Genomic DNA, 16395 nt, shown 5'->3' on the forward strand with positions numbered 1-16395 from the left:
GATGCGGACCTCGGATGGTCGACAACCGTAAGGAACCAAGCAATCGGTTCCAATACCCTGTCATCGAGGTCTTGGATGGACAGACCACGACTGGGACCAAAAAGAAAAAATACGCCGAAGAATGATATCTCGCAAAGACCCATGCTGTGCGTCGAGTTTTCCCTGCATCCCACTTTACCTCCAAACACTGGCTCTTGACCAGAAACCCCCATCTCTTGGCTGGATTCTGCATTACCAGATAGACTACCGGGGCACGCTAACAACAAGGTTTGAGCAACGGCACTAGTATACGCCGGTTCACGTGGAGAAAGATAGGCGACAGGCACGGATGACAGCAACGAGGCGTTTCACGATGTTATGCTTCCATATTTGCTGCCTACACTTGCAAGAAAGGTCTTGGGCCGCCCTCTGCCGCACTACACGCTGCGGCTAGAACACCGTAAGATGTACATGCGCTGGGTAGAGAAGAGGCACTATCCCCAATTCAGCCGAAAAATCCAGGATGCCAATAGCGTCACTGAGTCCTCGGCTCTGAGGCTTGGACAGCTCGGGGCCTCTGCAATGCACCTTGGCATTGCCCACCACCATAGCCCTGGCCGAGGGGCGAGGAGCTTCTCCTCTTACCCTTGTTTCCCCATCAGTGCCACTCATCGTCTCGTCATGGCACAGGCTGGTGGGTGTTTCGATACCAAGGGGCCCTTTTGAGTGATACCGAAGCGGATCTCCGGCCTTGCTAGGAGGGGAGAGGAGTTACCGTTCACGCAGGGCATGAACGTTGACGTCGGGGGACATAAATATCCTATCACAATCCCGTCTCTTGCATCCAACTCTCTCCTCATCAGATCACAACAATTCAGCTTCACTTCGCCTTCGACAGCTAGTCTCTCGCCCTTTAAACCAATCTTATCAGCCTCGGCTTCTCGCAACGCTCGCTCAGCTTTCTTAACTTTTCAACTCTCTTCCAACAACTTAACAAACAAACCCCCCCCCCCCCCCCCCAACCTTCAAAATGCAGTACAAGATCGTCGCCCTCTCCCTGGCTGCCGCCGTCGTCAACGCTGACCTCCGCCTCGGCACCAACGACATCCCCCAGGACTGCAATGCCATCTGCCGTCCCATCCGTGACCTTGGCAATGTTTGCACTGTCAACTTCATTCCTGGCCAGGGCAACAACAACAGCGACCAGACTCAGGACCAGCTCGATGCTCAGTGTGTCTGCACTAACACCTCCTTCGATGTCAAGAACCTGGCTGCCCAGTGCTCCGCCTGCATGGCTGAGAAGGTCCCCAACGACCAGCAGCGCAGCCTCGAGGGTGAGTCTCTTGCGCTAATCCATACACTATAACGCGATAGCTAACCAGGTTCCCATCCTACAGGCATCAACAGCATCATGAGCGTCTGCGACTTCCAGTCCACCTCTTATGCTTCCTCCGCCACCAGCATTGCCAACACCGTCATCGTCCTGGCTACCCGTCTGACCGCCAGCTCCCAGCTGACCACCACCCTCGGCGGCGGTGCCACCCCTGCCCCCTCCAACACCCGCAGCGCCATCACCACCACCTTCCTCACCTCCAACGGCGCCGGCTTCCCCTCTGTCGCTACCTCCGTCATCGGTGGTGGCCAGACCGGCTCCCCCAACGCCGCCGCCGGCGTTGTCGCCCCCGGCAGCAACAGCCTCCTCGGCGCTGCTGGCCTCGCCGTTGCCGGTGCCTTCGCTCTCGGCGCCTTCATGCTCTAAACGCATCATTGGCTGGATCTTTGCCAAAGAGGTTTACAAATACGCATTGCATGAATGGATGACTTGTTAAGATAGTGCTGCGATACACCGGTTAAATGTGGAGGATAATGATCATGGTAGTTTGCTCTTGTTTGATGAATTTTTATGGTTAGGATGGATGGTGGGGAGTACTCGGGAACGTGTCTCACTCCTTTGGTTTTTGGGTCTGGCTTACATCGAGCAAGACATTAATCTTTGTACTGATCAGGTTCGATTGCTATTGGATAGATATCGTGCTCAAACTGGTTTTGACTTTAGAAACTTTTGACTTTCTGAACTTGGTGATTAAGTGAATGATTCAATAATAAATGCCCTTTTATCCCTCGAAATGGTCTCTCATCGGTGCCCAAACTCAGCTTTTGCCTTGCACTCGAAATGGGATAGCCACTTCTGAGGCAGTCTCTTCGTCGTGCTTGGGACTTCCGGTGTGAGTGTTTGCCTGTGACAAATCCACCTTTTGAAAATGCCGCATTGGCACTTTCATCTCGAATAACATGTCGATTTCCTCCAACGTGCGGCCCTTGCACTCCGGGACGCATAGATAAACAAAGACGAGCGACAAGGAGGCTATACTGCCGAAGATCAGACCGACCTTCGATCCCAAGTTTGCATACGGTGCGTTGAGCAGGTATGGCATCGTGAAAGCGACGGTGAATTGCATGACGATGTTGACGACACTGGCGGTGCGGTAGGTAATGTCACGCAGGCGCATGCTTGGGATTTCGGCCGAGAGGACATGGGAAGTGGGTGCCCATCCCAGAACGAAGCCGGTGGTCATTACTATCATCATGGCGACGATGGCAGACTTGACGGCCACGCTCGGGTTGGATGTGAGACCGAGGCCTCCCATAGCGAAAAGGCCAGCCGTCTGAATTGATCCGCCGATAAAGATGACGTTTCTGCATTCCCGATGCCCGCGTCAGCTAACTGGTCCGTGAACTACCCCTGCGGCGAGAACTCACCTTCGTCCCATCTTGTCCAGGAGGACCATGGAGCACACACACATGACGATATTGATGCTAGAGGTAATCATTGTCACGGTAAATGGGTTGATGAAGCCCAGCTGCTTCACGAAAATTGCACCGTAGACGCTGGCGAAGATGGAGCCGGTCGCCTGCAGGAAGAAGTTGACGCCAATTACTGACATGGTTCGCTTCGTAACCTGCTTATCGTGGAACATGTCTTTGAATGTACCCTTCTCGACTTCGCGGTCTATGCCGGCGCGGATGTGTGCCATTTCGGCGGCAATTTGTTCTTCGATGAACTTGCCTTCGCGGAGTTTCGTGAGGGCGACAAGGGCCTCTTCATCTCGGCCTTGCATTGCAAGCCAACGCGGAGACTGATAAGAAATGTTTGTTAGTAATTAATTTCGGATTGCTGTTTGGAAAGGTTCATAGATACCTCAGGAACAAACCATATTCCGGCGATGACTATCAACGGAACCACGTAGAAGAGACCATAGGGAATCAGGTACGCGGCTGATGAGCTCAAGCTGCCAGTTCCTCGCGCAACTGCGTTCACGACTAAACCGCCCGCCTGGTATTGTCAGATTATATAACGAAAACAAAATGGGGTTTTTAAACCTACAGCGAGACTTAGCTGGTATGTCCCAACAACAAAGCCACGGGCACTCTGTGGTGTGATTTCAGACTGGTAAATCGGTACGACGGCCAGCTCCATGCCGATGTAGATGTATGCTAGTATACGCGCCGCCAGGATCTGGTCTCGATTCTTCGAAGTCATAATTACAGTTGTCGAAATGCATGACCATATGCTCATGGAGAACATGCACATCCGTCTGCCGTATCGTTTGCTCACTGAACTTCCGATTAAAATCCCTAAGGTAGTGTTAGCCGATGCCTGGTGTTTCTTTTATAGAGCATCTTGAAGAGAAACGAACCGATCCCAAATCCGATGTAGGGTAGACCTGCAAAAAGGGAGAGCCACCAGCTCTCAAGATAGTACACCTTTTTCGTCGGGTTGTACCAGCCGAACTGTCGTTCGAATGCGTCCATGGCTTGTGTCGAGTTGAACCCTTGCTGATCAAAGCCAAAGTTGAACTGTGACACAGCAATCAACAGGATCGTTGACAACAATGACTTGTTGAAAGACTGTCTCAAGTTCAAGTGACTAAACATTTTCGCTGATTCAAGGGGTGATGTTGTCCGCTCTTTGCCTGTCAACTCAACTGATCCATCCCAAGAGGAGCAGCTGAGCGAGTCGAGATTTTATACCGATCATCCTAGCTTTGTAGACTCCCAGGTTACGATCGCGCCATAGATAACTTAATTGACGATTTCCTAGCTGCTGATGCCAGAAAAGTTGGTCAACCGGAGAAGTTGAACCAGCTTGATGGTAGAGTCGTAACCTGGTATGCCAGGCCCTTGTTCTAATGATGGGTCCGCTCCATGGCTGATGCAAGATTTCGGCCTAGGCCAAATTCAGAATGGTATGCACTGGGTTTGGTTTCTATCTCCCCGTCCTTCCCCGTCAACTGTCCTATTCTTCATCTATGAACATAGAGACTGTGGGCAGAGACAAACAACCCAAAATGTCATAAATCAAACTTTACAGCAGCAAAATCTATCTTCAGTGATAAGGTACTTAGAACAAAGGCCAAATGTTTTGGTGTAGAACAATGGGCTTCCGCCTTAGCAAACCCTATGATGATTTCCATCGTCCCAGGTGGGCCGACTGCCGTAGTCATCTCCGGAAGTTGTTCTCTTGACAAAGACGCAGTCAAAAAAAAGCTGCATAAGCGATAATCCTTCTTTACTGCGTAACTAGCAAAAACCACCCCAGAATGTCTTCGCTGGATCTCGGCGGATCTCGAAAGTGGGGCCGGCACGAGTAAATCTGAATAGTCAACGGGGAAGCACGGGGAGATATTATGTCGGTTTCCGCTCATTTGGGGCGTCTTGCAACACCCCGTTTTATTGCAGTTCCAGCCCCTCAGAAGCAGGTTATTAGTTCCAAGTTAGGTTGTAATAAATATTGCGTGAGTTTGGGATCTCATTGCGACATGCCGTATGAATCTCTGATTTAGGATCCGACACCAGCCTTTTGAGGAGCGCAACCGCCGATACCTCAAACCTCCGTTCTTGAACAATCTCAAAACAATTCATACCCAAAATGGCAAACAAGCGACCGAACTTCTTGATCATCGTTGCTGACGACCTTGGATTCTCCGATGTCAGTCCTTACGGAGGCGAGATCAACACGCCAGTGCTGGAAAATCTGGCCAAAGATGGCATTCGCATGACAAACTTCCACACAGCGTCAGCATGCTCACCGACGCGCTCCATGCTGTTCTCTGGTACGGATAATCACATCGCTGGACTAGGTAATTTGAATATCCCTTGTGGACGAGTTTCTTACTGACAAGCTTAAAGGTCAAATGGCTGAACATATGCGGCGATTCGGAGATTACTTTAAAGACAAGCCAGGATATGAGGGATACCTGAACTGGAGGGTCGCAGCCCTATCTGAAATTCTACAAGACAACGGCTATCTTACCATAATATCTGGTAAATGGTAAGAAATGTTATCTTGTAATCCTATGGAAACCGGAGTTGACTTCAAGCTTGTAGGCACCTTGGCTTGACGAAAGAGCTTGCTCCATGCAGTCGTGGTTTTACCAAGAGCTTCTCCTTCCTCCCTGGCTCAGGCAATCACCACGCCTATGAGCCTCAGCTGGATGATGATGAATTTCAAATCCCATGTCTGAACACTGAGGGCCATTGGATGGATGGAGACAGATTCATCGATCATAGGACGGACTTGCCGGAAGACTTTTACTCGACACGGTACTTCACCGATCGCATGATCAAGTTTTTGGAAGAGCGAAACGATAAAGAAAAGGAAGAGCCCTTCTTTGCCTATTTGCCTTTTACCGCGCCTCACTGGCCTCTGCAAGCTCCTCGAGAGGTCGTAGAGAAATACGGTGTGCTCATAAACAGACGCTCAATCAGCATCTCTTACTGACAGATCACAGCTGGAAAGTATGATGACGGCCCAGATGCATTGACACAACGCCGATTACAGCGTCTCGTCGAGCTCGGCCTGGTTGACAAGGGCATCGAGCATGCGCCGCCCACAGGGGTGCTGGGCAAGGACTGGAAAGATTTGACCGATCTTGAACGGAAAGAGTCAGCAAGAAAAATGGAAGTCTTCGCCGCTATGGTTGAGCTGATTGATGAAAATATCGGTCGTGTCATCGACTATCTCAAATCTACCAATGAACTGGATAACACTTTCGTCCTCTTCATGTCGGACAATGGTGCCGAAGGTGCTGCGTTGGAGGCAATCCCCGTAAGCCCCCATTCGTCCACATTTTGAAGCCCACGCTGATTATTGTCATAGATGATGGGAGGAGAGACAACATTCGCCGGTGTTGTGCAGAAGTATTATGATAACAGTTTGGGCAACATCGGGGAGAAGTCTTCCTTTGCTTGGTACGGTGAGTAATGATGCTGAACCCCTGGCAATAGTTTCCGTAGGCAATTCTTAAGGTTATTTTAGGAGCTCGATGGGCCTGTGCAGCAACAGCACCTTCTCGAGGTTCCAAATGCTGGATCACAGAAGGTGGCATCCGTTGTCCGTGTCTGATTCGTTATCCACCTTTCCAGGCTAAAAGCGAAGCAATCACTCACCGTTTCACGACTGTCATGGACATTCTTCCCACTATCCTCGAGATGGCGCAGATTCAACATCCTGGAACCTCGTTCAGGGGCCGCGAAGTCGTTATACCCCGCGGCAGATCGTGGGTATCCCACCTCTCGTCCCCGGATTACTCCGCTTCAGAGTCGACAGTGCATGGGGAAGACGTGCACGTTCACGGCTGGGAGCTCTTCGGCTTGCGGGCCATACGCGAGGGTAAATGGAAAGCCGTTTGGCTGAACAAGCCTAGAGGTAAAGACGATTGGGAGCTATACAACGTGGAGAAAGATCCGGCGGAAATGAACGACTTGTCAGATACGGAGACCGAAGTGTTGCGGAGGCTTGTCGATCACTGGGAGAGATACTATGCGGAAACAGGGATGACCCAGACACCCGAATTCCCAATCACCAAGGCTTAGTGTAGTTTTCTCTAAACATCAGACGGCCAGTCAAATGAAGTTGTGGAGTTTCCCCTTTTTCAAGAATCAAGGTTCGTCTGGTCTACCGATGGTCTGACAATCTACCAAGAACACTGGAAATGTGTCCGAGGAGTGCCTAGCATATTCTTAATTCATTCTATCAGTAACTGACACTATGCAAGCGAAGGAAAAGTCGTACCAAAAGCAAAAGTGTGTGGAATTTCCATATCGCGACCATCGTGTATTGGATTTCCAACACAATTGCTGACATCCTTGTGAAGAATTACTTAAATCTGTCTGGGCAGTAACCCTCACGGGGCCGAACCTGCGTATCGCGCGAACATGAATGTACGCATTTCGCACATGATGATAAGTCTGCACTAACAGGAGTTGCAAATTATGAATAAAAAGTCCAATTTGAAATTTGGTGAAGGTTTGAAGTGACCTAGCAATGGAAGCCTCTTTGAATGTCTTCAGATGCTGCCAGTTCCACCACCCAGACCACCATCCAACTCGCCATGGCGCATATCCTAACCCGACGCCGCAACTCCTTAACGACGCCTAATTGCTGTAGCAGACCAAAACCCTTCCACTTGTTGATTTTAATGAAGAACCGGTGAGTCGCAAACCCATTGCAAGCATGATTCGTCCGGCTTTGCACACACTCCGCAGGTGGGGTTACAGCAGGATGTTCCAATGGGACAGATGACGCTGCCGCAAGTCTCGGTCTCCGGCGGTACTGGTCCTTCCGAGAAGCAGCCGACAGGCTTTTCGAGATTGAAGTCGAAAACTTTGCAGACGGAATTCGCTGGGCATTGAACGCCGTCGCAGCGCGGTTCCGTGGGGGTTTCGGGGTTACCGGAAGCTTGCGGGGCTGGAGCCGCAGACACGCCGAGCGCGATCAAAGTGACGATAAATGAGTGAAAGGAGACCATTATGATCGATTTGTGTGTTGGGAAACGAATGACTGGAAAGCTGGCTGATTGAGCTGGCTTAGTTTAACGAATGTGAATGAATGGATGGGGTTAGGACGTTACGGTTCATCTATTGTGGTTAGGTGGGAAGACGCCGGCCTTTATGGATCAGGAATGATTACGTATATCCCGTAATATGGAGCGACTCAGTCTGGGAGCCAAGGGGATCATTAATAAGTAATTTATCGTCGGCAGCCGGTAGGTAGTGCTGCCAATAATACTTGGGCGGTCTAAAAGAGTTAACTACGGGACCCGGAGTCCGTGTTACCGCCGAAAAATAAACGGTCGGACCTTTCGGTGGGAGTCATGTGTTGGCAACTTTGAGAAAGGGATCAGCGGGACTTGGCATTTCTGGACAATGACAACGGGGCTTCAATACCTCCTAGTTCATTAATAGCTTCATGCCTCAGGTCCTCATTTTAAAGTTTGACATTTCCACTAACATCCTCAACTGACTTCCCCTACTTAATGAGTTCACGTTCCATACGGCGCAGATCTTATTAGTTCTTGCTGCCATGGCCTCCCTTGTTTCAGTCCCCGTGTGGAGTACATCAACAGGCCAAGCCACCCCCCGTCTCCTTTTCTTTCATTGCTGACTGGTTTTTTGCGAGTACCACGCAAACTGCAAATTCTCATGGCTCAATGGCTGCAGTAGAAACAACATGCACCTCTTTACTTCTTTCTTTTAGGCCTAAAAGTAGATACTCGTGATGGTGTATGGTCCCAATGGCTGCAGCTTTGTCATCAACCCATAAAAGCCTATCCTGGCAAACTGGGCAAACGACCTGATTATTGTCTTACTCTACTTAATACGTGATGGAAGCTTGAGGGTTTCCTGGCTGGTTTATTTACAACTGAATAGTGATCGAGATAACGGCATAGCCAAGCACTTGATAGCTGGGAAAGAGACGGTGGTGTTCAAGCAGGAACATCAACCAGGAATACAAGGTGAATTCAAGCGAAAGATTGTTAACAAAATCCACTTTCGTACGGAAAGCTTCGAACCGCATCTGCAGGACTGCTCACTCGTGACATTGCTTTATTGAAAGACATGATAGGGATGATCAAGACCTCCGAACAACGCCTCTGGAATGCTGGAGACCCCAGTTGATCAGTCACGCACAGATATGGCTGCCGTGGTGACTGCAAGTCTTGAAGAAAGTCAGGCGACTTTGGTTTTGAGACCTTGGCAGCTAGACGGTCTGGAACATCTGTTGCCCTGTCTCTTTTCCAACTTGAATTGTTGGGGAGCTCGCGATGAGAAGATGGTTCGAGGCAATCGGAGAAGCACGGGTAGAAACAAATTGGTGACACGTGGTGAAGCTCGGGTACTATGACAGTAAGTAGAAGAAGGATCAAACAACTAAATTTGACGACTAAATCTTTGTTTTTATTTGAAGATGACAGATCATTTATCGTGATCTCACAACAACCCGTTCTGGATGGTACAATCCAATCTGGGAAAGGCTTGCCCGTTAACAGGTGTGGTTTCCACAGTCGCACAGGCTGTCAGTCGACCAGTCAATCTACCAATTTGACACGCATTCTCAGACATGGCTGGCATTCTCGTCTGTCAGAAATCAGTCATATATCACACGAAAAAGCCACATTGATCACCTGCAAGTAAATGCCCTAGCGCGAATCCAAGATCGTATCGGGGATTCTGATGGCCCCATAAATCAGGAACTTTTAAGCTTCAAGCTATAGTGAGCAGCTTATATTGTGCAGGCTGTTTTGAGTAGTTTCTTATTAGGGCCCTGGACGTCTAACGCGAAGGCAGAACATATTGATCAGTTAATACAAGGAAAACGGCTATGGTAGAAAAAAAAAAAGTTTAGAAGCTAAAGATTCAGAAATCGAACAGTTAAACCATGACCACAACATTGAATTAAAGTATCTCTCATGTCCCCGTATCCTAAACGCCACTAAAACGAGTCGACCTTTACCAACCTGCAAGTTCAAGGTCACACTTGGCGAGAATTATCCTCTGCCCACCTCCATACGTCGGGTGCTCCCGCTGTCAAGGCAAGAAGATGACGCTCCCAATATCCAGTCATTGGTTCCTCCGGCAGTACCCGCACTGAAGAATTGTTTTCTCCCTGCTTTTCGGAAAGCACCCATCGCCATTGGCCATCCCCATCCCCAGGTGTGTACAAATCGCCGTTGTACTCATCTTTGCTAAGGCTTAGCTCCCTGGGTTTGAAATTTCTGATTCTTTCGATTTCGGAAGACTTCAGGCCGGAACCCCGTTCTATTCTCCAGAGCTCGCTGCCGTTGTCTGCGCGTGTCAAGGGTTTGCAACTCCAAACCTCACCGTCGTCCGTACCGAGGCCTTGACATGCCATCCTGACTCGGACACTGCTGTGTACACTTTCATCAGTGTTTTGCAGAGGCTGGTCAGTGTCTTGGTTTGTATCGGGGTCAGCGCGCATAAACAGGCCAGGGTGCCGGACTGTAACTCCGCCGATGGTCTGTATGATGCTGTCTGGGTAGCGCATTATGCCTAGAGCCCAAGGACGAGCAAGTTTCCAGAGTTCCTCTTTTCTTCCCGTGGGATGGGAATCTTTCCCACTGCATTCAGCGATGTCTCTCTTGACACTTGACGGCTTGACGGAACAGATGGCCGAGTTGGCCCATAGAAGAGGTGTCTTTGAGGAGAACCATGAGGTCCAGGAGTTCTGAGGAACGTATGCAAAAGGGTGCCCGGCAGAGTATCGTAACCCTTGATTGAATGTGTCGTCCATTCGGCTTTGGCTGAACTCCACACCGATGGTTGAAAGCTGGTCGCACATCCCTGTTTATGTTAGCTGAATTCTCTTGTTGTCTTCAACGGGTAGAAAGAGCTCCATACAAGCGAGAGATATGTTTGCAATTTGCTGCTCATGCCATCCGCCTCCTACTGAGCTATGAGTGCCGGGAAACCACACCTGCTTGAGGTTCGTCTTGGTATTGTCACGTTTCTCCCAGAGCGCCGGTCTGAATGCGTATCTGGGCTCATCCAGAGCGAGAGCATGGAATGCATTCTCTACACGGTCCGAGACTTGAGTGTTGGAAAACTTCCATGTGCAATAGGTTAGCTGTGAAGTTCCTGTTGCCTAACAATGGGGAGACTTATTGGTTGGCTGAGCCTCGCAGACCAAAGACTGGCGCCGGCGGAATACCCAAGGTCCCGACAGTGTCCCAAACCCCAACTGCCTTGATTGTGATGTCGGTCTTACCATCCTGGTAGGTGTGTCTGCTATAGCCATTCTAAAGTGACGGTCAGCGGCGAAGCAGTTGAAACTGCTGAAGAGACTGCTGGAAATACCTTTGTGAGCCATTCCTGATATTGTGCCCTTCGCTTTGCCTCCCACTGGCGTTTAGCCTGTCCTTGTTCATTCTTGTAAGGCGGCATGTTCGGGAACAAATATAGTTTGGTGTCCCGTTTGGCGTCACTCATATGTTCATAGTCCTCGAAAACAGAGTAAAATTGCTCGAGTCCCATTGGCGTGAGCAAACCGACAGTGGCGATCATGTCAGCAACAGAGCGCGCAGTGAAGGCACCACGAGAGAACCCTAAAAGTATGATGTCGTCTCCATCCACGTAGTTGGTGCAAATGAAGTTATAGACCTCCCGAATATTCTAGTCTCGCTGTTAGAACCGATCGTTTCGCATATCAGACTAGCCTAGTAGGTTTTGTGTACCTGGTCTAGACCACTGCCAAAGAGGCCGCCAGTAAGCTTGTCGACAACGCTATCTGAACTTCCGACGCCTGGATCATACATGATGATCTGATGGGTGCCGTCCTGACATGTTCGTCTCAGGACACGCGAGATGCGCGTCACGTTTGATTGGGGCTCGGCGCTGCGCAAGTTAGGAGTTTGTGATGAAGATGATGGTGTTTGGAGCCTTACCCTTTCTTGCCCAGTGAGTCCATCCATGTTCCATCGCAGCAAATAATGAGTCGCTTATGCGCCCCTCGCGTTACTTGGGCCATCTTCGGTAGATATTGCTGGCTTGCAAAAAATGGCAGATGTTGTCTGTTGATGGGAATCTTGATGAGAAATCTAGTGGGAGGAGCAGTGTCTACTTTATCTACGCTTCACCGTAGGACACTAAACCTAGCCTGGTAACGGCAAGGGGACTCAGCTTGGCGATGCAATGTCGCCCTAGTTTCAATTGGTGGTTGGGTTGATGCAGCTTACTGCACAGCTTCAACTTCTTGGTGCGTCTGCGGCTGTGTAGCTGAAATAAGGTACTTCCACTGGAAGGTACCTTATGAAAGCACTACTCTACCATGAAAGCATCTTTTCAAGGCTTAAAAAGATTAAATAGATTGTAATTCTTTGATACTAGTGTTTTCAACATTTGCGCATTTACTTAACAAGTAAGAGTTCATTCGGGGCAATGATCGCTGGTTCACGAATACTGCGTATGGGTCAAGGAGGAGGGTAGATGATAGCCTACCTCTGATCACATTGCATCCTGTCTTCAAATTATGAGCCAGATGAGACACTGGTTCAGTGAGACCCAATAAGCATCGATATCAAGTCCTCATGACACTAACACGGAAATACCGAGCACACAATAAAAAACAACTTGCTGTCCTCACGGTGTATCCGATTGAAGTAGAGTCAATTCTTGCACCTTCCTTATTGCCTATACTGTCTTAAGTTAGCGCTTATGTTTTTGTGTTGCTTCTTCCCGTGGTGAGCCTCTGGCCCACAATCTTTTGCACCACCTGTTCCCAGGCATGTTCCACAGCTGGTCTCACTGCCCCTCTTATGTTCACTACCAACGGCTTTTCCCGGTTGCTCGCTCCAATACTTTATTGAAAGAGCCACACATTTTCTGCGCCAAGCCGCACCCGTTAGGCTATCGTCACCACACACACAGGCATGACGCAAATCCTTGCATTGAACCAAGGTAGGCTGAGGAAAAGTCAAGAGGGCGGAGTAAATTTACCGAAGCGACAGCGGCTAATAAGTAAGAAGTCTCTTAGATAAGCAGACACAAGTTTTTTGATCGTTTGGTAGATGTTCCCATAGATGAGGTTTAATGCTTCGCTAGCAGGAAGGTCAATGCTGTAGATTAATGTTGATGGTGGACTCGACTCCAATGTTTCTGTGGGCGCGCCCTATTGTCAATTTTAAACATGATGTGGATCCCAGCTTTTGGCCTCTCAATTTGAAGTAATGGGGATCGCTTTTGTGTACATCGACGACAAAACAAAGGAATAAAAGCCCTTCCATTGTTCGAGACAATGTTTGCCTCCAAACATCTTGAAATTCGATGAATAAGTTTGTCAGCTGTACTGCCGTGTGAGACTTCACGTGACGTCCAACAAAGGTTTCATTGCAAATCGACGACATTCTCGCATTCCAGTTTCTATTACTACCACGATTGAGTCGAATATCTTCTACTCTAGCTTCCACGACAGCAAACAAAATGTCTACCAACAATCTGGCAGAATTTCTAGCGGGCGCACATGTGGCTGCCGAGGTGTTTGAGTTACGGCCCGACTACCGAGCCTTTTTGATGGTCGTCGACGGCCTTCCAACAGGGCCCAGCAACGACTTGAGCGAGAACTTGCTGCAGGAAGCCGAAGCTAGCGCAAGAGAGAAATTTCAAAAGCAACCCATTGCAGAGTTTCCCCACGTGGCGGCCTGGCGAACGGCGTACAAGGCATTCGGTGCTAAGCCCCAGAAGTACCGCAACAGTCTCGAGGCACTTACACGACGAGTGGAAACTGGTGGTTTACCGAGAGTCAACCGGCTCACGGACATCTACAACGCCATTTCGGTCAAATATCAACTTCCATTTGGCGGCGAGGACCTGGACAAATACCACGGGAGCCCGCGATGCATCCGCGCTACAGGCCAGGAAAACTTTGAAGTGACGGCCAGTGGTGCAACAGTCATTGAGCATCCAGACGCCGGAGAGGTAGTTTGGTGCGACGAAGGTGGTGTTACCTGTCGCCGGTGGAATTGGCGTCAAGGCCCCCGCACTGCTCTCACCGACTCGACCACACGAGCACTCTTCATCATCGACATACTCGATCCGATTACCGACGATGTAGTTGATGCCGCCGTTGCAGAACTCACCTCTGCGTTGAGGCAGCTGAACCCGGATATCGTTGTTGAAACCCGGAAAATTAGCAATCCCTCAAGGCAATGAGAGGTGTGCATCGACTAATAACCATGGGCTGTCTTCTGCAGTTTAGGGCGGCTCATATGCGCTTGGGCAGTTTACGATAGTCAACAGGTTGCCAGCTGCGGGACCTAGGAATTATCTGTATGGTGTAGCGGCTCGTGTGCCAGTCTGCATACCACCTACTTTCCTCTTGAGTTAGAGCTAGAGATGTCAAGAACAACCTTTGTATTATGACTAGTACACTAAGAATTGCCACGTGACAAAAACAGTTGCTTCTGAAAGATCGATTTTCAAACATACACCAGTCTTTGTCAAAACCTTGCCATGTCACATTGAATACCATTAATATGGCGACTGATGTATGAGCCAGCAGTGCAAGATATGAAAGAAAATGGAGAAACCCCGCAAATGATGTTCTATCTGCTGTAAATGCTAGAACGGATATATCCACCGTTGGATAACTGATTGACGACATTCCTTTAAGCTTTCTGATCACAGCCACGGTTTCCATAGTATGCACATTAACCAATTATCATTGCTTCAACCATCATGTTCTTACCCTAGTTCAGTTCGGTATGCTATTAATGCATTACCATTCCTATCCAGATTTACGACACGTATCCCAGAACATCAAACCAACTGCATACCGACTGTTTCTTGGGGTTCTGCAAACTTATACATGAAACAGAAGCCTTTGAGTGATGTCGCTCACTTGTCCTTCTCAAACAAGCCGAATCAAGCGACGACTTCAACCTTCCTCAAGACCTGTCCATATCCAGGCAGCAGTCTCTCCTCGCTTGATCCGGCAGAGCAGAAGAAGTACGAGGAAGAGGTTTCGCTAGTCTCCCACATGCCCGTAATCTTGAAAGTAAGATCTTGGGGTACAGAAGTGAAGACAAAGATGTTAAGTCTGAAGGTGGAGTCGACGGCGGCCTGGCTTGTGGGGCATCGGAAGGTGGTTTGGGTCGACCTGTCCCAAGGGCAATCCTCAACGACCCTCAAGGCATCGCCCTCCTCGTTTGAAACCTGTCTGCAGGCGGCCCATGTCTGGCCGACCAGAAGGCAAAGAGCGGCAACAGAAACTTGGAATTTCATTGTGAATAAGTTGTCTAGATAATGAGATATTGGTTGAGGTGCTGAGAAAGAGAGCCAAATCTTGGCAGGGTGCAATACTGGCTGGCTGGGATGCTAATGTGCAAAGTGGAGTGAAAAGACGAGCAATTGAAGTATGAGGTCGGAATGAAATCTCAGTTTACGGGTGACATGAGGGTTTTTATACTTAGTTTTGCTTTTTAGAATGTATCTAAAAATTAGAGTATCATCTAAACTGGAAAGTGAAATGCCTGTTCTCGCATATAACGCAATGCTGATAAATACCTTTAGTACCTCTCATGGCTTCCGTAAGGAGACATCTCCGCCGACCGCTGCCAGCCAGCAGACCATCATGTGCGTGGTATTCATTCCTTTTAGATCATAGCCAAGGCAAATTTGATCATTTAATTGGCCAATTCCTGGCACACTTCTGTTGCTAATTTGGAGCAGAACGCTTTCCGTACGGGTTGGCACGGAGCTGTCCGTTTGGATGCGGGTCAACCAGAACAAACTTCCTTATCGCCACATGATCTGCAAACGTCAGCGGCCTTATATTTCTCTCTATCTGTGCGCCATATCCTCCGATGAACCCTTGCTGCTTTACGGGTATCTCCCGACTGAGGACTCGGGGGCAAACAATTCCCGAACTACCTAAGACCAGAAGGAAGAACATGTCGCAGAGGTTGGTCATACGAGCCCACTTTATGGCGTAAAAATGGCAGGAATCTAGATTAGCTTGGAATCTTCCAAGAGATCTACAAATTGGCAGATTGGGTGCCGACTATGGGATGACATTTATAGTTTTTCGCTAGTTGTTATTATATGTTAGACGACTGATGTTGCATAAACTAGGTTTCATCAAGGCAAATCCTCTCTTGGCTAAGTCGGATTTCTCTATACGTCCAAATGATGCAGATTGTTGGTTCGTTCATCTGTTAATTCCTGTCAAGAATCCCCTGCTCTGTAATTCATTTGCTCACGGACTTGTCAACACCGTTGCCGCTGTTCTAGATGATGTACATATTGCTAAGCCTTAAATTCACAAAACAATGCTTGTCATAGCGACGGTCTACCATTAAGACTGATCTCTCTCAAATTCGTCGCGTATACGACAGTATTCTTAGCAAACCTGATCACACAAAATTCCCACATATCTAATTATTCACTGAAGGTAGCAGTCAGATGCAGTCAGATACTGTATTGCTGCTGTTTCACTTCTATAGGTGCCCAGCAGATGAGCTTCTGAACCAGTGGTTCAGCTCCTTTCCTGGCGTTTCAGCCTTACTCTACCTCTTCATTCATCCTGTTGCACCTAGATCACGGACAAACTCATCCTTATTA

General features: G+C 48.9%; 7 protein-coding genes across 7 annotated transcripts; 3 read left to right on the forward strand and 4 right to left on the reverse strand.

Annotated features, from left to right (window-relative positions):
- Positions 1-1009: 1009 nt before the first annotated feature.
- Positions 1010-1738, forward strand: CTRU02_203041 (cap22 protein; the record flags this gene model as incomplete). Its single annotated transcript, XM_070204132.1, has 2 exons — positions 1010-1313; positions 1362-1738. 2 exons carry the CDS (start codon positions 1010-1012, stop codon positions 1736-1738), a joined length of 681 nt encoding a protein of 226 aa, XP_070061895.1.
- Positions 1739-2129: 391 nt separating this feature from the next.
- CTRU02_203042 (vegetative cell wall protein gp1) lies at positions 2130-3915 on the reverse strand (the record flags this gene model as incomplete). The annotated part of the gene is made up of 5 exons (XM_036731373.1): positions 2130-2676; positions 2740-3116; positions 3179-3313; positions 3365-3615; positions 3678-3915. The coding sequence occupies 5 exons, from the start codon at positions 3913-3915 to the stop codon at positions 2130-2132; spliced, it is 1548 nt and encodes a 515-aa protein (XP_036576808.1).
- Positions 3916-4909: 994 nt separating this feature from the next.
- On the forward strand, positions 4910-6855 carry CTRU02_203043 (arylsulfatase; the record flags this gene model as incomplete). Its single annotated transcript, XM_036731372.1, has 6 exons — positions 4910-5120; positions 5170-5311; positions 5368-5720; positions 5772-6088; positions 6140-6236; positions 6299-6855. The coding sequence occupies 6 exons, from the start codon at positions 4910-4912 to the stop codon at positions 6853-6855; spliced, it is 1677 nt and encodes a 558-aa protein (XP_036576807.1).
- Positions 6856-7457: 602 nt separating this feature from the next.
- On the reverse strand, positions 7458-7790 carry CTRU02_203044 (uncharacterized protein; the record flags this gene model as incomplete). The annotated part of the gene is made up of 1 exon (XM_036731371.1): positions 7458-7790. One exon carries the CDS (start codon positions 7788-7790, stop codon positions 7458-7460), a length of 333 nt encoding a protein of 110 aa, XP_036576806.1.
- Positions 7791-9793: 2003 nt separating this feature from the next.
- CTRU02_203045 (peptidoglycan binding domain-containing protein) lies at positions 9794-11806 on the reverse strand (the record flags this gene model as incomplete). The annotated part of the gene is made up of 6 exons (XM_036731370.1): positions 9794-10623; positions 10681-10869; positions 10967-11078; positions 11137-11451; positions 11514-11673; positions 11724-11806. 6 exons carry the CDS (start codon positions 11804-11806, stop codon positions 9794-9796), a joined length of 1689 nt encoding a protein of 562 aa, XP_036576805.1.
- A 1451-nt stretch (positions 11807-13257) lies between these two features.
- CTRU02_203046 (uncharacterized protein) lies at positions 13258-13986 on the forward strand (the record flags this gene model as incomplete). Its single annotated transcript, XM_036731369.1, has 1 exon — positions 13258-13986. One exon carries the CDS (start codon positions 13258-13260, stop codon positions 13984-13986), a length of 729 nt encoding a protein of 242 aa, XP_036576804.1.
- A 711-nt stretch (positions 13987-14697) lies between these two features.
- Positions 14698-15057, reverse strand: CTRU02_203047 (uncharacterized protein; the record flags this gene model as incomplete). The annotated part of the gene is made up of 1 exon (XM_036731368.1): positions 14698-15057. The coding sequence occupies one exon, from the start codon at positions 15055-15057 to the stop codon at positions 14698-14700; it is 360 nt and encodes a 119-aa protein (XP_036576803.1).
- Positions 15058-16395: the final 1338 nt, after the last annotated feature.

The sequence above is a fragment of the Colletotrichum truncatum genome (genome assembly GCF_014235925.2).
Source record: "Colletotrichum truncatum strain CMES1059 chromosome Unknown Contig_0002, whole genome shotgun sequence".
In the NCBI taxonomy this organism is placed as follows: Eukaryota; Fungi; Ascomycota; class Sordariomycetes; order Glomerellales; family Glomerellaceae; genus Colletotrichum; species Colletotrichum truncatum.